This window comes from Perna viridis, chromosome 10, assembly GCF_037379345.1.
Source record: "Perna viridis isolate PV_CMFRI_1.1 ecotype Kerala chromosome 10, ASM3737934v1, whole genome shotgun sequence".
In the NCBI taxonomy this organism is placed as follows: domain Eukaryota; kingdom Metazoa; phylum Mollusca; class Bivalvia; order Mytilida; family Mytilidae; genus Perna; species Perna viridis.
Genome location: NC_142454.1, coordinates 26,893,877 through 26,917,738, shown reverse-complemented (window position 1 = coordinate 26,917,738; position 23,862 = coordinate 26,893,877). Strand labels below are relative to the sequence as shown.

Here is a 23,862-nt window from a genome sequence, read left to right as displayed (position 1 = left end):
ATCAAAGGATTCAGAGATTCAATTCATTCAACCTTCAGCATTTAGCAGCTGTACAACTGTGGAAAACAGCATGGACTGGTCATAAAACGCGTACAGTTTAATCGTCTCCTTTGATTTTGTGGTCGTCTGGCCAACTTCAAAACCCAGTAAGCATAAAACTTAGTGAAACAGAATTACTAGAGTATGGACTTAAAGGACATATTAATTTGAATAACACAGAGGAAAGGGACCGACCAATATTTGCCCCAATTAGCCATTTTATCAACGAACAGTCTAGACAGGCATCGAGAGAAGTCAACCAAACTCATGAAAACTTTGGAATCAATGACTTTTTACAAGTGTTTAGAAATCATTACAAGAAATTGAATTTGTTGATAAATTAACACAAGTTAATCTTTAAACTTTCAGCATCTTATAGTTTGTAATAGCATGCGTTGGCCAGGATGCACTTGGTCAGAACTTTGCTTTGAGCATTTCTATAATATTTGATATTATTGTTAAAGATATTTCCCACATGATCGCACATATTGTTTTGACCTCGATTTTGACTGCCAAAATCAGATTATGGGTTCACTCTATGTACACATGTATGAGCATAATGCACAGCACATGAAAATATACAAATACATGTACAAAACTGTGTTCAGTCTTCTACGATGACAGCACCCATATTACAAAGTGAACTACACTTTTGTACATAAAGTCTCATACATAATTTCATGATTCATATCAATCAACTGAAAAGTTGTTCGTTTGCATTTCCATTAAACGAAATAATCCCCTGCCACTATCTATGATGGAAGAAATATGTCAAACAACAACTATTTTACACCATATGTGTAAAAGTCAAATATCTGTAGCCTAGGTAAAAACATAGAAACATGCTTAAGACAAGTTAACACTAAGTATTTTGATCTGACGGTCACGACACACATTCTGGAAATACACTCATGTGACATACATCTAAAGTCTAGGTCAAAGACAAACAAGGTGTGGCGTGGAATAACATCACTGAAAAGTACGAGAGAGACTAAAACAACATGTATCTCGTCATCAAATAACAGACATAATGGAAGCCAAGTTCATTGGGTCAAGTTGTTTGAGGTTAGGATAAGTGGTGATATAAGCTTACCCCACCTTTGCTTGTGATCTAACAGCATACTCAAACATTCAAATTATCTCTTTATTCAAGCAACTTTTTAACAACTTCAACTAAAGCTAATAAATACAACAACTAAATATAGTCTGTGTACAAATAATGTGCTCCCCAACAAATAAGGGCACTTCCATGAGGGGAACTGTTCACAAAACCGCAATTTGTGTCCATAATGCTACGAGGTAACTACATCACTGACTTGATGACATTCAACTGGGTTCACCAAACCAATATTGAATAGTTTTAAATAGATGCATTTGTTGACCCTATTCTGCATGTAGGCTCTTCCTATAAAATTTTATAACCATTGAACTCTGGTCTTGAAATTAATTTTTTTTCCTCTTTTCATGGGAAACTTGTATACCAATTTTGATGTTGATCTGGTGTAAGATACGACCCCTATGCCGTTTCCAACATTGATACGGAAAACCAAATGACTATATCCTATTCAAAGATTTGCTGTGAGGGGATAATAATTTCCAATCTCAGATTTTGGTGAGAACAACTCATCCAAAGTTTTGGTTGGAGCAAACTCATTTTATTTTGACGAGGCTTTCTAAAGAAATGAAATAGCTATCCAGGCGACACAAGTACTTAAAATATTGATGAAAAGGGCAATTACTCCAAGATAGATATTGTGTTTACTTCAAAATTGCAGGGTAGTTAGATTCTGATTTTCTCAACAAAGAATAAAGGGCAGTAACTCGCAGGTGGGTCATCAGATATACTTCAAAATTCAAAATTCTATGTCAGATTTTCGATATGGCAAACACAACAATTTGCCCCGATGTTCCATATCTAGTAACAGCAGCCATGTTTTTTAATCAAAACAAAGGTGCTATTGTTGTAGTACACATTCAATAAAACATTCCTGCAAAGTTTCAAACCATTTGATCCATTGGTTTCAAAAATGATTTTTGAAAAAAAAATACGGACGACAGACTCCAAATGATGGCAATAGCTTACATGACCAGGTGAGCTAAAAATGCATCACATTGATTGGCTGTTTGTTTCTTTTGTTTAGGTACACTTCGGGGTGTTAATCCTTTGATAGAAATTAGCAAAACATCATCTATTTTTACGGGGTAAGCCAGTCACTCTTTTTAATTACTTTTCACAATTATCATTAGTGAACTATTAAAGCTACTCTGTCTATGTAACAATACCTGGTCGACTATCTGTCTACTCGCATGATTTATATTTACGAAACTTTACTAATGCTTATCAAATCTTTTTTTTAATCATGATACATTGATCCTCGGACAACATGGACAATGGCGCGTAGAACCTTATAGTTTTTGAATGTTTGTAGAAATCTTAGCATTTTTAGGAATTGAGGGCTAAAAGGAGGAACATGGGATCAACCATTAGACTCTGATCAATTTTAACCAATCTCGGCAGAAACGAGTTATGTTTGGTGTCACTTGAATACACACGATTTTCAACAGACACAAATTAAGCTTCTGATTGGCAACTTTTCAAAGATACTTGTAGTTCCTCTTGAACCACAAGTTTGAGAATAGAAAGGGTTAATGACATAAATATCCGCACAATAAATCCACTTTTTGTGTTACTCAGAGGGCTCCGCCGGTACCTGTTGCTACTCAAAGTTGCAAATGAAACTTCTGATAAAATTTAAGTTCCGCTTAATTAAAAAAGATGACCGCTAGAGATTATTTTTGCTCTAAATGATCACATAATATGCCCACATGATTCCAAGTTCTCTTCTTGTGCGATTCAAGGTCTCTCAAGCCTCTAGCTTTTAATAAATTAAGTGTCAAAGGGAAAAAAAATCGATTTAAAATAAAATGGTCGGATTTCTGTTTGTTTAAGTATGGTGCTTTGTGAAAATCCCTGCATAACACTGCATCTTTTAGATTTGCTGATATCTCTTATCGTTTTTCTTAGTAAAAAGGGATCAATGTGCTACCCCCGAGAATGTTTCGAAAAATTTCTATGAGTTTCCAAATGGTGTGCTATATTATGTCCATATGCTTACAGTTTGTTACAAACGTATAGCATGTCTATTATGTCCACACTCGCCTTAACTGTTAATGTTTCGAACACTTTGGTCGTACTATGCTGCACTTCATGAAGCTCTTTATTTACTCACTAACCAATTTTGTCTATCCCTTGTATTTGACTATAAATGAGATGTCATTTATAATAATGCAGAAGAGTAAACGAGGGACACAACTCCCTTTGTGTACAGTGTAGTATTGTTTTTGAGATATCTTTTATTGTGACAATTACATAATATTGATTGTAGTAATCTAAAAAAAATATTTCTAAAAACTTTTAAATAATTTAAATTGACAATAACTATTACCTCGAGTGAATAGCAACATTGAGTCAGAACAGTTTCAATAAAGATATTTTTTTACTGAAATACAAACTGTTACCGAATTTTAATATTCCTAGGATAGTTCACTTATGATGGTATATTTTAAAGTAAATATTATGAACATGTTAATTTCTTTTGTTTTTGTCTAATTTCGCTTATTTAATAATGTCATTTTTTCTCTTTAAAAATCGTGTTATATTAATTTCAAAGTTTATCATTTGCGGTCGTATCGTGCTGCTCTCTATGAAGCTCTTTCTTAAGTTATGACTCACGTTTTTCTGACATTCAATGCGATATTTGTTTTTTTTTTATTTTGTAATGTTTTCTCCGAGACAAGCACTTAAGTTAACACGTACATAGTTATAAAGATAGTGAAACCATGATGCGAAAACTTGGTTATATATTGTTTGTATATTGATTATTGATTATATTCTTCAGGTTTTTATAACACTTCCTACCAAAGTCATCAGAAATTTTTGATTTTGTTCGCATGACGAAATGACTTTATTTATCCTAGATTTGTTTTGTTACGTCCTATTTTCCTGCAGGCACAAACTCAACATATGAGCCATAACGATCAACTAAAAGATTGTTCTCATCTTCTTTTGAATAAAGTTTGCATTCATTTCGATTTTTGTTGTAAGAAAATGCTTTGCAGTAAGCCTTACTAATACAATCATTTTTGCAAACCTTTTCTTGAGAATGATGGTACATTGTGTGTACTCTACCATCTAATCTGGCATTTATTAATCGGAGGTAATCAGCATCATCAATTTTGTGTGTCATAATAACGCTTGTCCAACCATTTTCATTTTTGTGTTGAATTTTACTTTTCATCCTACTATTATACATAAAACATGTTCGGAAATTCTTTCGTGCGGTGTGCATCGTAATTGCTAAACATTTCCTGGTACTTCTACAAATTTCTACACATTCATCAATAGTATCTGTAGGTTTTTCTTTGTAATGTGATAACAGCCTTATATCTGATAACTTCAGTCCTGGTTCAAGTCTCTGACATGTATATACCCTTCCAGTCTCCTTCATGTGGTTGCAGTAGGATAATTTAAAACGATTAATATTTTCTGCAATATCATTGTAATTGATACCTAGTCCATCCATAAATTTTTTAGAAAATAATTTGTCAATCGATTCAAGTTTATATTCCATAGGAACAGGATATTCCTTTACGGTAGAAGCCCAAGTCAGAGCGTCGCCGTTGGGTGGTGGAGGAGCACCAACACTTATTGTTTTTGTTGTGACCGACTTTGAAAATTCAGATGCAGCTATTTTGTGCGAGGAATCCATGTTGAAACCTCCGCCGATTGAAAAAAGTCCCGAATAGCTTGCCTGTATACCTACATTTATACCCTTTTCTTGCTGTGATTCAAACGTTTTTGTGTTCATCGTGTATTCATAGGAAAATCGCGCACCGAATTTTGTATATGTTGGAAAATGTGTTCCATATTTATTGAAAAATTCAAAATACAAGGTTTTATTTCTTGTACCACTAAGTTTAATAACCCATTTGCGGAAAGCGTGAGTTAAGTTTGGCGGATTATTTTGTATCAATTTGCTGAAAAAATAATTGCAAGTCGCTGAAGATATTATTTTTACTGATTCTCCAGATGATATTTGTGACGCAGCTTCTTTATATCCTGCACTTGCTGAAAAGCTTACACCCCACCCCCCTCCACTAACGCCAGCTGACACTGATAGGGCTTCAGATAGCTCGTGTTTACTTTGAACAACTTTAGATATAAAACTTGTTACACATGAGACGTCCGGAACAACAACAAGACCTTTTGGTATTGAAAATCTGCAATCAGAAGATTGTCGCAAATCGCTGTAATCAGCTTCAAAGATAGGCAAGGTGAAACCTGGATCATGACCATTAGCCAGAGGAAAGCCATTCAATATGTTGTATCCAAATAAAGCATAATCTAGGTCTGGAAATGTACGCTTTAACTGTGGGCCATTGCATACTTGTAAACGGTGATCATTTCTCATACCTGAAGTTTAAGGATAACATTAAGTTCACAGATGACTGTCCCTTAAAAACTAAACATCATGAAAATCGCATCAACATGCATATTTTGTGATTCAGACTGTCAAACATCTGTAAATCACAAATTTTAAAATATAATTAACAAAATAATTTCAACAGGTGCTGTTTACTTTGGTTTCATTTCGATAGTTTACAGAAATGAAAAACAAATATCTTCCATTTGGACATGCAAACAAATTATACATTTGTAAATGTCATTAAATAGAATCTTGAAAACAAGAAAAGAATTATTCAAAATTGACCAAAAATGTATTCTTCCTCCCATGATAATAATATTTTGAACCACAAACATTTAGAAAAAAATGGCATGTTTGTTTCGACTTTGCAATCGAATGGTTAATTTTAATGTGCAATCAAACATAAATCATAACGTCAAATTTACAAAATACTTTGTTAAAGTATAAATATGCATAAACTGAATCTCGGATAAATATGTTTTGAAATAAGATATTTTTGTCTTTCTGTTTTTGTATTTTCTTTGTAAAAAATATTCGGATGTCTTCATATTTAGTTTATTAGATAGATAGTTGTTGATTCGGCGTTTGAATCATGTTTTTACCAATCCAGGGCATCGCAAATGAATACAGAATACTAAGGAAAGAAAATATGTGTACGAAATTAAGTAAAGATAATGTACAAAGCACATACAGAGCAAGCATGCACATCTTTCTGTATCGCTGAAATAATTTTAGCGCCTTTATTTCTTTACAACAAATATTACGGTCATATACCTTCACATACTTGCAAAAAAAAATTCATGCATCCCCACCTTAACTTAAAAGATAGCGTTATTTGTATTCTTGAGTACTAAACTTAGTTTCAACGTACTTGCAAAAGGATACAAAATATGTTGAAGAAAGAACAATAATGGGTCTTGTATAGGTCAATAAAATCTTCTCAGAAAAGGTGTTGAATAATGACATATTTCTATTACACTATTTTTATATTGCTATTACAACTTTGAAATAACATACCGACATTCACGTATGCCTCATTCCTTTCACCTTTCGTTGAAGTCTTCTCTGATGTCCTATGAATACAATGTTTATTATTATAATACTATTATCAATATAATTAAAGATGTTGCTTTGAGTTAATTAAGATACAATGTAGGAGTTAAATCGAGTCAAGACAACACGTTTCTTCAACCAACATAATCGTCAGTTACTGTTTTGTGAAAAAAAATAATACAGTCAGATCATATCGTGAACTCAGAAAACGAATTACAAAACAAAACTATATCAAAATAATTTTAGAAAAAAAAACAAGTCAACAACAACATTTTGACATTACTTTAGGTGTCTTTATCAACCATCGCCTCACTACATATCGCCACATAACCCATTCAAGCGTGACACAAAGGGTTTGTTAGTGCATTCATAATTAGTTAGAATGCACGGGGAGAAATATTCACAAATATATTTCGAATATAAAATTTTGTTTTCAAATGTGTAATCGTATTATGGTTATTTCAAAGCAATTACTGTATTATAAAAATACAAATCGTTCAAAAAATAATTAAAAAAAAAGAAATTCTCTTGTTTTTGTATGGAAGATAAGCTGAGAAATGCCTTATTTCTTGAGAGTTACGACTTCATATCATACTATAAAGCTACTTGTTGCAATAAATTGACAAATAGCAATATCAGTTGTTTAGCATTCCATGTTTTCACCAAAATCCCTTGATCGTCCCTTTTTGAGAACCTTTACAAACGATTAGTATTTAACTCAGTTAGATAGCAATCCAAGTAAGGATCATGTAAAATAAATGACTCATGCATAAAAAAAATGTATAATGGTGTTATTCTTCTTAATTTGTGTATTTTGGTCCGTAATCGTATCATATAGTGATTAAAGTTTTAATTGACCCCTGAGCGCTGAAACAGCGTCTAACGTTCGAAACTCAGTCCACAGATTGAAGCCAGCAGTCTTAGAAAATATAATCAGTTTGCAAATTCAGGAACAATGTGAATGATTTACGTGATTTTATCTGATTTTCAATCAACGTCTGCGGTTATAGTTAAAAAGAAACATACGACTGACGTTGTAGGCCTGTATGAAGTTCGCAAATGACCCCGGTTAGAGAATTTAAAAATAACCTGGTTATAACGAGAAGAAAATAGGGGAAATGTTCCTAACAAAATTACCCCCATATACATGTATTATGAAAAATTTGTTTTTAGACTAAATTGAACAAAGTCATAAAGCTATTTAAGCAAGAATTGCCCCCTTTAACACCGGCCACAAACACCGTTAAAACACGAAAATAATGTAAAAATTAGCCATTATTTCATACACCGTAAACAAACGTATGGTTATTTGGGTCGTCAAATATTCCTACGCTGTTGCTTGTATGTCACGCGAGGACATAGAAGCTAGCGATAGTTTTCATTCTCATTCGACTGGCGTGAGATTGAAAATTATCTTATAGCAAGGTCAAAGGGATTTTAAACAAAATAGTGATCATAATATATAGAAGGAGATAGATGATAACATTACTATAGTATTCTTACTTGGTATGAAAATTGAGGAAAAGATGGTTTTCTTCTTACAAAAATAAAACTAACCTTTCCAAATTAATATATTATTATACATGTAGCTACATCGTGTACATTGAGGGTGAACTTTTTCATTTCATTTTTATACAATATCATATTTTGCATCTGCAAGTTGCTGGTATGGCAAACACCGCTGAGGAATCAAATCTCTACAGCTTCTTATCTAAACAACCATTGTGTTTTTTTTGTTTTGTTTATAAGTGATTTGTTCGGAAAGAAAGAATATCGTTTAGCTATATCCTTTAATCTTAGTTTCCGATATATATATATGACGTATTTACTTTAAACAATCATAATTGTGGGATTTGATACACCGCATCTATCCCCCAAAGAACTTGAGATAAAGGATACTACAGACATTGTGATGTAAGCCTCATATATTGACCTACACTTCGAGGTAGCAAACTACTGACCAAACTGAAAAAAAAAACAAAGATGTATAATGTTTTTAAGTCGGGATTTTAACTGAATATAGGAAATAAAAGTACACAGTGTTGAACAATCATAGGTTTTAATGCTCTTATATTCAGATAATAGTATTGTACTGATTGTCTCCAAAAAAATTGTCGAATTTTTCAGGATCCACATTGAATTAATACCACTACGGGAGTAACAAGTGTTGTGGTAGGACTGCAGAACCTCTTTGACAGTAGAGTATAGAAGTTAAATGTTTTGAAAGAGGTTTGGTGGTACATTTTGCAGATCCAGCTATAAAACGTTGTTTGTATGGATTCTTGTGGAGTTAAGGAATCCAGTACATAGACGGTAAATCACAATCATCATCCTTGGTAGAGAGACCAAAAGAGGATAGCATGGTTTTCCACAACCTCTTCTTTGAAGAGTGTAAAAGCAGTATAGGTCGTATCACTGCTATTGTTTTCTACGTCTATCTCAGATTATAAACAATAAACAATGTTGTTTTGGGCTTTGTCTGCTAGTACGACAACATATTTTTCATGTAAAGAAGACAATGTTTTTACTAAAGTAAAGGAGCACAACTTGTTCCCATTGGAATGCCGACCGTTTGTTGAAAAACACGTTCACCGCATTTGACAAATATGGTGTCGATTAAAAAACTCCAGAAGGGTGTAAAAAATTAAAGGAGCACCATTTGTTCCTATTGGAATACCGACCGTTTGTTGAAAAAACACGTCCTCCAAACTGGACAATAATTTTTGATCATCGTTTTAATATCACTGAAATCTGGATTGCAAATTGCTTTTTTTTCTGTAATATCAAAATTACTTGACTGTGTACTGTATGGAAAGACTTGTGTCATAAATGATGAAAATTTGTGGATCAGTCTTTGGTCGTTGGAGGTCTCGTATATTCCTGAATATAACAGGAGGCAATATCATCCAGTTTCCTTAAATTTCGTTCGAATTGACAAGTGTTTGCAACTGAACTCGTGCAAGAAACGAAAAAAAAAAAAAAAACGCCACGGAATATGTTCATGCACTGTCGTGACACTAATATATACAAAAAAAACAATAACAAAAAACAAGCATGTGCGATGCCACAACATAATTGATAATTGATGCATGCGGTATTTTGACCCCGCTAAATATTGAACGGGGTTGAAATACCATAGCAAATCTTTGACCGCCTTCAAGATAACTTGACCCCGGAGCCCTGTATGACCCTAAATTGCAAGTTGAATAAAACAGAGGGGTAAAATATCACAACAGGGGTTATATTATCATAACAGGGGGTTAGTTTATCGTAGGAAAGGGTTAAAACATATCATCATTGGGGTAAAACGTCATAACAGGGTGTTAATTTATTGCAGCAAGGAGTTAAAATATCTTAACAGGGTGGTTATTTATCGCAGGAAGGGTTAACATATCGCACTGGGGGGAACAAAATATCATTACAAGGGGGTTGATTTATAGCAGCAATGTTGGCAATTAATTGCAGCAGGGGGATAATTGTAGGAGAGTGGTGTATTTATCGCAACATGCCGAGGGGGTTAAATGTCATAACAGGGGGTTGATTTATCACAGGAAGTGTTAAAATTTAACAACAGGGAGGTTAAAATATCATAACAAGGGGTTAATTAAAGCAGCAAGGGGGTTAAAATACATGAAATATAACAATGGTGTTAATTATACACAGCAGTAAAATGTCATAATAGGGAGTAATTTATCGTAGCTGGGGGTTAAAATAACGTAACACAGAGATTTTATTTTTGCAGGAGTGGGGTTCAATATCATAACATATGGTGGATTGCCATGTATTATCTGTTTATCTTATATATTACTGATTATCTCATATGCAAATACATAGCTTTGCTAAGTGCAGCGTGAGAGGACTGCAACATGTTGAACTTAGGACAAGCGTGGGCACAAAATTTGTTTTGATAAGCTTTAAGATAAGAACATATTTATGAAAAAAAATAGAAGTTAGTTTTTACACATTGTTTCTAAGATCATGGTAGTGGGCCAGATTTTGGCAGGGTTTCGGAAAAAAACATTTTTAAAAATAAAGGACTAAAAGGGAGGAAATGTATATTATCATTAGAATTGATAGGCAGATTCTATTGCTGAATGATTTTCATGATTCAAATGTCAGTCAGTTCCGTTTGAAATTATCTTGGAGAAAAGTTACAGGTTTTGCTTATCATTAACCGTTTTTGGAGCCAAAAATTCAACTTTTTTTATTTGGAAATTAGTTTTAGTTCATTCCTTATAAAAATCCCTGATTGTGTTCTTAAATCTTTAGACCATTTTCGAAACTTAAGAGATCAAAGGTCCACCCCCCCCCCCAAAAAAAAAGAAGAAAAACAAAAACAAATAAAAAACAAACAAACAAACAAACCAAACAAACAAAAAAAAAAACAACAAAAAAAAAAAAACAAGTTTTTAAATATTTATTCCGTTTTTCGAGTTTTATTTTATTGGATTCCTGATGATTATTTCTACCTGCGCTTTTCAATTTTTGGATATCGCTTTGTTTTTCGAACTTAAATGGCTACCCCAAAAATTGTTAAATTTTGTTCAGATTGTGATTTTTCCCCTTCACATAAGGGCCAAAAGAGATCATGCCCCCATAAAACAACTATTCAACACATTTTGGTCAGATATTAAAGAAAATTAATATCAAATTCCATTTGAAAATTCAGATACCAGACATCTCTTAATTTTGTTATGAATTTAAGGAATCAAAACGACAACGCCCAAACAAATCAATTTTTTCAGCTCACCTCAAATGACTCGAAAACAGTTGGTTAACCTATGCCAATATTTACAGATATGTTAATTGATGTTTTGAGTTACAGGTCCTGATGTTGTTCCCGAACTATACATTTCGAACTTTATCCTAAGACATTCCTGGACGGATTGGAACAAATCTTAGCATAAATTATCTGAATAATATATTTAACAATCTTTCTTTTTTTATTTTTATTTTATTTTATTTTATTTATTTACTTATTTCTTTATTTATTTTTTTTTTTTTTTTGATCTTGCAAAAACAATGGGTGCGGTACCAATATAGACCACTATGGTAAAATAGCCGAATTATGCAAATAACTCAAAAACAGCTGGGTTTTGCTCAAGTCTTGCAGGGGACAGAATAGTTTATTGTGACGGGATGGACGTTTGCCGAATAATTGGTGCATAATTTGCCCCTATGTGAATTCCAATAACTTGACAATAAACGGTTTCGACATAGCGGACGAAAATATCGTCTAACAGAAATTCGAGCGTTGTATGCATATCAAAAAGAAATTTTCATATTTTTCATTACTCAGAAATTATCTAAAAGTAGTTGAAAAATAAAAACTTAGAAGGACTGATTCTCTATACAGTAACATTAAAGATGAAATTGTTTCTGAGGGTTGTGATTTGAATACTTTGGGAGTTATGGGCCAAAAGGGGCTAGATGTCCTCACAATAACTTCAGACAAAGCTTAAAGTAGAAATTAATAGATTTCTAAGTAATAGAAGTACAAGTTTCCAAATAACTACCTTGATATTAATTTTTGCAGGGTTATTTCTCTTATCCTTAACAAGAAGGTTCCAAAGGACTGAAAATATTTTACAAAATCATAAAGATGGCGATTTTTAAGTACATGTCTGCCTTAAATCGAGGCAGAGGCTTATAATTAGTGATGTATACCTTTCTTGATCCAACATATTTTTATTGGCAATCTTTGAGCCCCATAGACACTTTTTAAAAAATATAAGTGCAAATAAAAGTAGTTCAATGGAGATATTGATACTTCAGATTTGGTAATTTTCTACTACAGAAAACATTAGGAAAAATTTCCCGCAAGAATTTTTTTAAACTATAACCAGTTAAATAATATTCCAAGATATATAGCAGATCCCAATTATTTCTATTTGAAATTCTTAAGTAAGCCTCATAGAAACTGTTTTAAAGATAAAAGTGCAATTGAAAGTTGGCGAATGGAGATATCAATATAATAATCCGCCCTGGGTGTGGTATTTTAACCCTTCTGCTGCGATATTTCAAACCCCTTATTGCAATCAATTACCCCCCCCCCCGTGTGATATTTTCATGCACAAATTTTCAACCCCTTCTGTAATATTAACCCTCCCCCGTGCCATATTTAACCATCCTGCTTCGGTAAATCAACCCGTCTGCTGCGATATTTTAGCCCACCTAGTGCGATAGAAAAACACCTTGCCTCGATAAAATTAACGCCTCTGCTGAAATATTTTAACCCTCTTGATGCGATAAATTAACCGACTTTTTTTTTATATTTTAACACCTTGCTGTGGTATTGATGCAATAAATTCCCCCCCCCCTTTTGGCGATAAATTACCCCTACTGCTGAAATATTTTTTACCTTTCGATGTGTTATTTAAACCCTCTGCAGCGATATTTTAACTCCATGGTGCGATAATGTAACACCCCGTTTTGATATTTTAAATCCCTGTCGTGTTATTATAACACCACTTGATACGATAAATACACACTCCTGTTGTGACATTATAACCTCCCTAATGCGAATAATTAACCACCCTGGTGCGATATATTAAACCTACTACTGTGATATTTTAGCTCTATACTGCGATTTTGAACCCCCTGCTGCAATACTTATCTCTTGATTCGATAATTAAACCCCCTGTTAAGATATTTGAGCCCCCTGCTTTGATCATGTTGATATTTTTAACGTCCCTTGATGTGACAAATTAACCATATTATGATGTTATAACCCCACCTGCAAAAACAATTACCCACCTGGTGTGATATTTTGACCCCCCCCCCACCCAACTCTCCTGGTGCGATAAATTAACATCCTACTTTGATAAATTTAATCCTCTATGGAAAAATGTAAATTTCCTGGGAGCGTTAAATTACCGCCCTTTTGCCTTATCTGAACTCCCTGTTGACATAAAATAACCCCCTAGTTATGATGTTTCAAAACATGCTGTGATATATTTACGAATACCCCCTTGTAGAATATTTGTACTCCCTTCTACAATATTTAATTCCTCTGCTATGATATCAAAAATACCCTGCTGTGATATCATAAACCCCGTGCTGCGATAAATTGACTCCTTACTTCGATAAATGAAACCTATTTTCTTCCATTGTTTAACCCCCTTGATGCGATGAACTTACTCTCTGTTATCATAAATTACCTGCTGCATTAATATTTTAACCCCCTATGATGTGATAAATATACCATCCTGGTGCAATAAAACAAACCTACTGCTGCGAAACTTAACACCTTCTGTGATTTTTTAATCCCTTGCTCCGATTTTTAACTCCCCTGGTGCGATAAATTAACCCCCTGCTAAGATACCTACACGTGTAAATTAACCCTACTGCTCCGGTAATTAACCCCTGTTGTGATAGTTGAACCCCCTGCTCTGATATTTCTCCCCTGTTGCGAAAAATGAACCCCTGTTATGATATTTTAACCTCCCTCGATGCAATAAGTAAACCCTCTTTAATGATTTTTTAACCCCCATGGTGCGTTCAATTATACCTCTGCTGCAATATTGTACCCCCTGTAGGTATATTTAAAACCCCTGATGTGATATTTTAACCCTGTTACTGCGATAGTTTAACCCCTTGCTGTAATAAATTAACTTACCTGCTGCGATTAATTAACCCCCGGTTATGATAGGTAACCCCGTGCTGCGATAAATTAAAACTTGTGTTATGATATTTAAACCTCCCTTATGTGATAAATTAACCCCTGTTATGATATCTTAAACTCCCTGGTGCGATAAATTACCCCTACTGCTGCGATATTTTATCCATCTGTTATGAATATTTTTCCCAGTGCTGTAATAATTTAACCCCCTGCTGCGATACAGCTCTTGAATTGTTTAAAGTTTCCACTTACACCATATACCATCCCCTATTTCCAATTTCCCATTTTCCTAGAGAAACGTCCCACATTGAATCCCCGATGTATATTTTATATCAAATATTTACCTTATCATATACAAGTTTATAATTATGAATTCTTTAACATTTAAACTGTTATTTTGAATTCAACTTAATATACTTTCAACGTCAATAAATATACAAAAAAATCACCATCCTCCAAATTGGAAATCCCTAACCCCCATACGAAATCCACATCCCCATTCTTAATGTACATTCCCCATATACCATAGTATTTGAGGTTTTCCACAAGTACTGTATATTAACCCACTTTTGAGATCTTTCACCTCTTATAACTGCATTAGCTGATCATATAATCGTAGAAACATATACACAGTAACTTGAACACGACAATTTACAATCATCACTATGATCAGAGCATTAGACAAAATTACATTGAAAAAAAAAATAATAAAAAAGTAAATGGGTGCGGAATTTATCGTAGTTTTTAGTAAATGCCTGTCATTCCTGTTTAAAAAATGCAGTTATTGGTAGACCTAGGGTTAGAACAAAAATCTACCACGTTTGTGTAAAGCATTTAACATCAGTCTTATATAAACATCAAATACCCTGGACTGATTTCATTTGGCTTCGAATGGATATGCTATAGTGAAATTGAGTATTGTACAAACATTAATTTCAAGAGTCATTTCCCATACCTTATATCTAACTCTACATCTTTGAATGTATTTCTAAGAACCAAGAGAGTTTTGCAGTAGTTTAATGTTATTCCAACTGACACGCATGTATTTTTACATCCCCATGTCGAGAAAATTGTGGACATTATGTTAAAATAAAAATTGAAATATTACATACCTGCTCATCAAAATGCTGTGAGTGACTGGCGTTTCAATGAGCACCATTGTCAGAATTAGAAAAATCGTAGAATGACTCATGATCTATATAAATGGAGAAAATACCATATATTTGAATTGTTTTTTAATCAAAGGCACTTAAATACTATTTGTAAAGATTGTTATTATTGTAGGAAATTTTCAATAAAATGTTGATGTTCCTTTTTCCTAAAATGTATGACCTTTTCACTCAAAGCTAATAATTATAACCTAACCACTTGGATTATATTTTAAAACTAAAAAGTAAGAAGTGTAGCACCTGACATAATGTCATAATATGTTGACCAGTTGCATTCATACATTTATTATATTATACGTTATATTTTCAATTTCCAAAAAATTGATCAATTAAATGTCATAATGACATTTTTGTTTATAAAAATGATCCATTTTGATTTTGCTAAACGCATGATAGCTGGATAGCTTTGCAATTTGAAAATGTCCAAATGCTTATAATCGTTCTGTTAGTGAAACTTTCGGGTATCGTCGTCTACAATTTCAACAAGTTGCATTTTCCATGTATCCAATTTAAAAAGCATTGTGAAATAAGTCTTTTATCACATTGTATTTTATCTAACTTCATTTTTGTCTTAAGCTCGTATTATTTAAAGAAGGTTGTTTCTTGATCGATGTAGTTTTTTCTTACATGATCCTTGTGCTTAAGTCAATTCTTAAAAAGCTGGTCCAAATCATGTTTTTTTTTACATTGACATATACCATATACCAATACGTCAATTGGTGGATGAGTAAGAGTAATCAAGGGAACCAAGGATATAGCGGTAATCAAAAGAATGTAATCCAGAGACGAAGACCAGACATGGAAAACAGACAATCACAACAAAGATCATAAAGTAACTAAAATTATACATACAAAGTAACAAAAGCAAATGAGCAACGCGGACTCCACTAAAAACTGGGAACAACCGTTGAAATGTTTAAGAGGACCAATGTGCCAATATTTATCTTTTCAATGAGTTAATCATGATCAATGTTGGAATTTCAAAACTTTTTGTACCATTAGTAGAATTGTTTAAGGTGCACATTTTTTTTTGTAATTTAAAGGTGTTTGTTAATTTTGTTAATTAAACATTACGGCAAAGGTTTGCAGATTCAGCAAACTTGAGGATACACTGCTTACATGTATGATTTATAAATTTGACAGACGGACAACTTTCATACAGAAACTTGAGGCATTTATAATAAGAATGATCATGTATCTACAGGAATCATTTGATCCGCAAAACAAATTATTACTTAAACATATAACGGATATTGAATTACATTACTATTTTATTATATATTTCATGTTTATTTTATTACATATTTCATGTTTATTTTATCACATATTTTATGTTCATTTTATCATCAATTTTATGTTTATCGTCTGAATATAGCTGAAATATTGCTGCTCGGACGTTAAACCCCAACAAACAAACAAACTATTTTATTATATGTGGTGGAGGGGATATTTTCATATACAGTTATTATATATATCATTGTATTTCTGATAAATAAATATATTTACTTAGTTATATCAATTGTGTTCATTCTTGCTATACATGTATTATATGTGTATTGCATTCATTGTCATGAATGGTCAGAGATCATTCCATGCCTCAGTAATTCCACTGCTAGTTTACTATATGTTGATTTCATGGTTGAGTGCATCTTTAGAGCAGGTGCTCTCTATGCCTATACTCTTAAGTTTAATCATTCTATTTTGGAAAACCTCTAATTGTTTGTCTTTCTATTGGTTCATTTTGGTCATGTGTCACATTTGGAGGGAAATTATATTGTTTCTTTCTCTTGACAGCCAGTTGTTTGATTGATTGGCAGACATATTAATTTTTAGTCAACTTTATTACTTTACTTAGGTTTTCTGCATTTATTTTTAGTGGACAACATTTCTGTATTTAAGGTTAGTTATCCTTCACTTATGTTCTTGTCTATAGTTTCATATTCCAGTTTTATGAGTGTTGTATGTCAAATTTGTATAAATGGCCTGAGTGTGATTTCTGAATGAAAGTGCGTTATAAAATAATAAAACACATAAGAGTATACAAATCATAAATTTTATTGATAAAAAGAGTTAAATATTGTTTAAAATACTTAAAATCATAAAAAGGCTAAATTTAGAGATCAAAGGATTAAAATAACAGGTAAATCATATTTTCCATTATAAAAACGCTAACTTTTGACTATAATATGTTCTAATAGGTAAATGCATATAGTTTTATGTTGAATATTGAAATGATCAGAATGTAACCTAAATACACACAGTGCTTATAATAGTTATTTTTGTTACAGCTTATACTTATTGATAATGTAGATCCCACATTTGTGACTACTTTCTCTGACTAGAAGACCTTTGTACCATATACATGGTAGGTTGTGTTGCATGTTGTTTTTTATATGTATTTTTGTGCTAGTGTAGTGTCTTCAGCATGATTTGCTTATATGTGCATTTTAACAGCTTATTTGTCTTGTCAATGCATATGTTTTATTAATAACTTGTATTTTCAAAAGATGTGGATTATTATCTAACAGATGTGCTTGTTTTTGCTAATCAAATACTTTATGCAGTTTATATTTGATAATATTGAAAAAAGTAGAAAACTAGTACTATTTTCTATTGGCTATGAGACATGCATGTAATTTTGGAAGATTTGCTTATTTGAGTGCTAGAGTCATCTTTCTTAGTACTGAATATATTTATTTTACTAGCAGGGTTACTTGTGTATATTTATACATTGTTACTGTTGATATGATTGGTTGGAAAAACAACACACATATTGAATCAACGCCTTGAGTTTTTATTATCCCCAAATGGTGCTACAACCACTAGGTTACAGATGGCGCCCATCGTGGGTTGTGTTTATTTCTTCAATTGATCGTACTCGTAGGGATCCCCATTACGTATCATGCTCGTTCCGAATATTGACCTAGTATTATATTGCTGTCAGACATTTCCGGTGTAGTGAAAACGATTGAAAATTTGTCAATATTCATGGATGAAGGACAGATACAGACTGTTTAAAAGGTTTATTATATTTAATTACATGTTTATTGTGTGTATATATATTTTATGTGTATTCTTATTCACTGTCATCAATATAAATACTGTATTTTCATGAATAATCTGAAAGTTAGACTTTGAAACTGTACGCTGATTTATAAACTGTTATTTCTGTAAATAGTCACTGAATTTCAGTTTATTATAACAAGTTGTTGTTACAGTATAGCTTTACTAGTTAGAATATAGAGACCGTATATGTAGATAAAGGTGTACATGTGATGTTGTAATGTTATTGCAGTGACTTTTTGATTTTGTCAACATAGAACATTTTTGTTTGAGGTAGACCATACCCCCTCCCATATTGAGGTCAAAGTCACAGGAAGTATCATAGAGACACACCCACCACATGTAAACAAACACTAATGCATTACTATATGGTACATTTATTGATTGATTGAGACAGACAGGCACATATTTGCATACTTAGTGTTACATTAGTGTTGATTGCATACACTTTCATTTTTGTTTTGTGATTATTACTTAGTGTTTATAATACACAACCAACATAATAGTTTGACTTAGTCAGTTATGCTATAGCTTAGATTTGTTTATTATATCTGCATTTTTGTGGATATTTACATGTGACTGTGTACTTGTCCGTGCCTATTAAAAAGAACATACATAAAATTATTAAGTCCATACTTACACATACATATTACATACATTATCTGAGTTGACATTGTACTTTGTCATATGTCATGTATGTTGTGATATTATAGTATTGTGATTGTGCATGTTGTTTTTATACTGTCATTGTATTATGTTTATGTTCGTGTATTGTTATACATAGTACTGTGGTTGATATACTGATAAAATAGTTTAAACATCAATAAAACTATTGAGATAAAAGTCTAAATAGGTATAAACTAGTTGAGATAAAAGTTTAATATACATAAACCGATATAAAGTAAACTTTCAGTAAATCGTAGTGAAATAAACTCAACTTTTACTGTAGCGATTGATTGGTATGGGTGTGCGTATTCTTGCATTGCATGTTGAACTAACAGTTAACTTAACTAACACACACTACCTTGTACCATCAATCCTTTAGTTCGATTGCCTAGCACCTCCCGAGACTTTCATATTTTCTTATATTTTTTATTCGTGCTCAGGTATTATTGTGTTTTCTTAGTTCAGATCTAGTTTTTTTGAGTTTTCAGTTTTCACTTGTACTTGAGTTACTATAGTTACGCAGTGATTAGATAGACACCGTTTTAGCGGAGTTTACTTTGAGCGATACTTCATATCTGTGATATATTACTTTGAGCACTACCGTAGGATAATCTTTTAGATAGTTACGCAGTTACAGCTTTATACGATATGTTTGATTTAAGAAATTGTTGCCGTAAAATTAAATATTTCTCTTTTCGTGTCCACTTACAACAGATGTTTACTGTCAGCAGTATAGATAGCAGATAATTGGTTATACAGAAAGAAAAGTGTTTTTTTTTATTTACGTGATATTTATGAGGATATTATCATCGTCAACATCGCCACAGGAGGAAAAGATGCTGATGAGTTAACCGAAGTAGTAGTAACTCCGACTAAACAAATGACATCTGGTGATTTATACCAAGAGATGCAGTCGATGAGTAAAGATCCAACTACAGCTTCATGATTAGACCCGTCACTTGCATCTGCCATGATAGAGCTACTTAAAGCCTCAGGTCATCTAGAGTCGTCAAAACCGCCACCATCTAAGACTGAATCCAAACCGACAGATAAGATAACAGTCAAGAAGGAGCAAAAGTATGTTTCACCACCGCCAACTTTAGTCCCATAGAATTTACCATCTCAACCGAAGCCACCATTCACTTCACCACCCAAGTTGACATGTTTTTCCGGTAAGAATGCCAAAGGAGAGCTTACCTACGACCTATGGCGTTACCAGATCAAGTGCCTTTTACAACAACATTTGTACTCCGAGAACATGGTCAAGGAAGCTATCCGTATATCATTGAGAGGTAAAGCTGGAAGAGTAGTGATGATACTTGGTACAGGCACAACAGTGGAACAGATACTTCATAAGTTGGACGGCATATATGACAACATAGCTGAATTCTATGGAGCTAGACAACGTGAAAATGAGGATGTAACTAGCTGGAGTTGCAGACTAGAGAACATTATTGGTAAAGCCCAAGACCTTGGTTTAGTAGAAGCCCATGCGATAGACAATATGCTGCATAATATGCTTTGGACTGGTTTAAGACAAAAACTGAAGGACATTAGCGGTCACAAATACGACATCATACCAGATTTTGACATCCTCCGTGTTGCTCTCAGATAGATTGAGAAAGACCATTCCACACAGAAAGAGTCTGTCTGGTGCTGCAAAACAGAAGAAACAACAAGGTACTTCAAAGTCTGCAGTAACAACAGAAGACTTCAGATACCAAGAACTCAAAGGCATGATCAGCCAACTGACACAACAGGTAAGTGATTTGAAGCAGAGTTCCTACCAGCAGAACACACAGTACCAACAGAGTTACAACAGAGGTAGTTACAGGGATAGAGGCTACCAGCGAGGTAATTACCAACCGTTCAGGGGTAACAGACAACAACAACAACAGAGTAAGCAACAACCACCAGCTAATCAGACTGACTCTTCACCAACACAGCAACAGTCAGCACCACCTCCACAACCGTTTAACCACTAGGTTACAATAATAAGAATGACCATGTATCTACAAGAATCTTTTGATGCGTAAAGCAAATTATTACTTAAACATATAACGGATATTGAATTACAATACTATTTTATTATAAATAGGAAAGACTTCCCATTATCTGGTGTATGGGGTTGGTAATTGGGATGGTTTATGGGGAGATGGGGATTTTGAGCGGAAAGGATGAAATATGAGTTTTTAAAATAAATTATTGATATAAAAAATGCTTTGAAATTAAATTTCAATAACAGTTGAAATGTTGAAGTACTTAGAAATGTATAATTTAGTTTGAACATTGCAATATTTCATGAAATAATGCAATGTGGATTTTATTGAGAATGATAATTTATTATTGGTGTATGGGGAATTTTCAATAGGGGATGTGAATTTGGACAATGGATAAAAGGGGATTGTATATGACCTGAGTGGAAAGTTTTTTTTTCTCATTCAAGAGCTGTACCCTGCCTTCTCATAAATACTGTTTATAAAGTCGTTACTTAATTGTACACTTACAATCAGGACGTCGACTCCCAACTGACTGTCTTTTCAAATTTTCAAGGCATGCGCAGATTTATTTTGAAAAAAAATAATTGTTATTTTGACAGAAATCTTTGAGTTTGCATTTGAGTTTAGGTTATAACCGTATTGCAGTTGAATATTTGTCGTCGTTATTCTTGATGTGACGGTAATAAATATATTAGCGACGATACATTTATACTCTGACAATCTACTATTTTCATTTTGTTTCAAAAGGGCATAGCAAAAATGTCGTTTATCAAGTTTCGTGAACGTTACTTAAGCTAAATATTAAAGACGCTGATCAGAGTAAACACTTGACTTCATTTTCGAAATACAAACTATGTCAACTTAAAATTTAAAAGTATGGTTGTACGTCAGTGTATGTCACAACTCAGGATAGGGGTTTATTACTTCCTTATCGGTTGACTTCAATGTTTCTTATTTCGAAATTTGATGAATATATTTGTTTTTGTTTTGTTGTTTTGTATTTTTTTAAAATCATATTTGTAAACAATATGTAGCATTCTGAATTTCAAAATATATAACGCACTGAAGTTGCATTCTTTGTATTGAACAAAGTACATCCTATTCTGATTAATTTGGCTTCCTACTTCGATATTATTCTTGAATGCAATTATTTTTCATGTTCAATTTATGTTGATCTTAAGCTCCTGGTGATAGGGCACTCCTTGAAACTCATGCATAGCATACCGGAATTTGCAGTATATATTTAAAGTTAAATTTGATATTTTATAACCTCTGGGTCGATGCTACAGCGGATGGACCTGCGGTCCCAGAGGGCATTTGGCAACTCAGAACTCAAACTTGTCTGACCTCCAACAATATCATATATCATTTATAACAATGTGCAGTTTTATATAAATTTCAAAATATATACAAACTAAGATTATATTCCATTTATTGTACATGAGAGAACCTCTAATTGATGGATTTGGCTTCCTATTTTGATAATTTTGGTCTTTTGCATTTCCTGGTAGACTCATTTTTGGATTCAGGAGAATTTTCTGTTTATTCGAATTTCATTACGCGTGCTTGTCGGAGAAGCAGTGACTACAATTTTTTGGTATGACTCGACCGGGGAAAGAACCTATAACCTCCCGCACTCGAGGTGAAAACCATCCCTTAAGAACATCGCAGCGGTTCATAAATAGTGTCGCCCCGTACAAGTCCGGGTGTCAAAAGAATAGGCCTGCAGCAGTGCTAAGCTTGTCGTAAAAGGCGACTAAATAGTGCTCAGAACCTACCCGGTGGCTAGGAGTTCTGTCCACAGAGCATCTTGGATGTGTGCCAAAGGTGGTAGAATGGGGCACCCCTGGCGTGTTATATGCTGGGATTGTCAGGCTATAATGCGGAAAACCTGACCGCAAATCATAGTTGTGCACCTTGTTGGGAAATATGTCACGCTCCTCGCACGTTAAAGAACCCTGCTGTGATATTTGATAGGAGTAGGAACTTTTGCGCTCCACCATAGGAGGCTAAATTGCCCGATCCCACCCATCCCTCCGTTTTTCTTGTGGCAATTTAAATTTGTCGACCCTATTATCCTTTTGAACTTTCTCGTTTCATCCTGGTTGTGTTATTTTGTGTTGACTGTATGTTTTAATTTTCTAGCCCTGCATTGTAGTGCATGAACGTTGCCCCCTTTTTCCTCATATTGAATTAATTTTAAATAGTGAATTTTGATAAGCCTTAAGAAAAACTGAGGGTCTATAGTTTGTGTACGGCTGAACTTTTAATCATCAATATAGAACAGAAAGACATACAACGTTATTTTCAAAGTCAACTAAAATGAAAAAAGGGATAGTATTTGTTTATAGAATTATTTATTAAAAAATGATAACAAAATGCTTACCTTGGCTGTATTAATGTTAAGAAAATAACAATGCCTGTATTACCAGCACTCAGTTCTAATAGAACTCAATTACATTTAATCCAATATAAAGTATGTAAGAGACGTACCACTTAACAAGCGGAAAAATACGGTATACTTTAGAGATACATCGTAATACTTTGTCAAAACTTACAACAAATTCAGTTTTTTATGTTTTTATTTCTTTGTTGTTTCTTTCTTTTGTTTTGTTTTGTTTTTGTTTTGTTTTGTTTTTTGTTTTGTTTTGTTTTGTTTTGTTTTGTTTTGTTTTGTTTTGTTTTTTTTTTTTTTTTTGGGGGGGGGGTTACACATAAGCGTATCATGTATTTGATTATGAAGTCAAATTTTAAAACAAGTATGG

At 33.2% G+C, this 23,862-nt stretch overlaps 1 protein-coding gene across 1 annotated transcript; it reads right to left on the bottom strand.

Annotated features, from left to right (window-relative positions):
- Positions 1–1,198: 1,198 nt before the first annotated feature.
- Positions 1,199–23,624, bottom strand: LOC148605186 (perforin-like protein 1). Its single transcript, XM_088549055.1, has 4 exons — positions 23,484–23,624; positions 15,312–15,394; positions 6,543–6,598; positions 1,199–5,512 (listed from the first exon to the last, which is right to left on the bottom strand). Exons 2-4 carry the CDS (start codon positions 15,389–15,391, stop codon positions 4,035–4,037), a joined length of 1,614 nt encoding a protein of 537 aa, XP_088405181.1. The 5' UTR covers positions 15,392–15,394; positions 23,484–23,624; the 3' UTR covers positions 1,199–4,034.
- Positions 23,625–23,862: the final 238 nt, after the last annotated feature.

Coding starts and splice junctions, on each gene's coding strand:
- LOC148605186 (XM_088549055.1), bottom strand. CDS start 15,391: ATGAGTCATTCTACGATTTTTCTAATTCTGACAATGGTGCTCATTGAA. Junction 6,599..15,311: donor CACAGCATTTTGATGAGCAG/GTATGTAATATT, acceptor TTGTATTCATAG/GACATCAGAGAAGACTTCAA. Junction 5,513..6,542: donor TGAGGCATACGTGAATGTCG/GTATGTTATTTC, acceptor CTTAAACTTCAG/GTATGAGAAATGATCACCGT.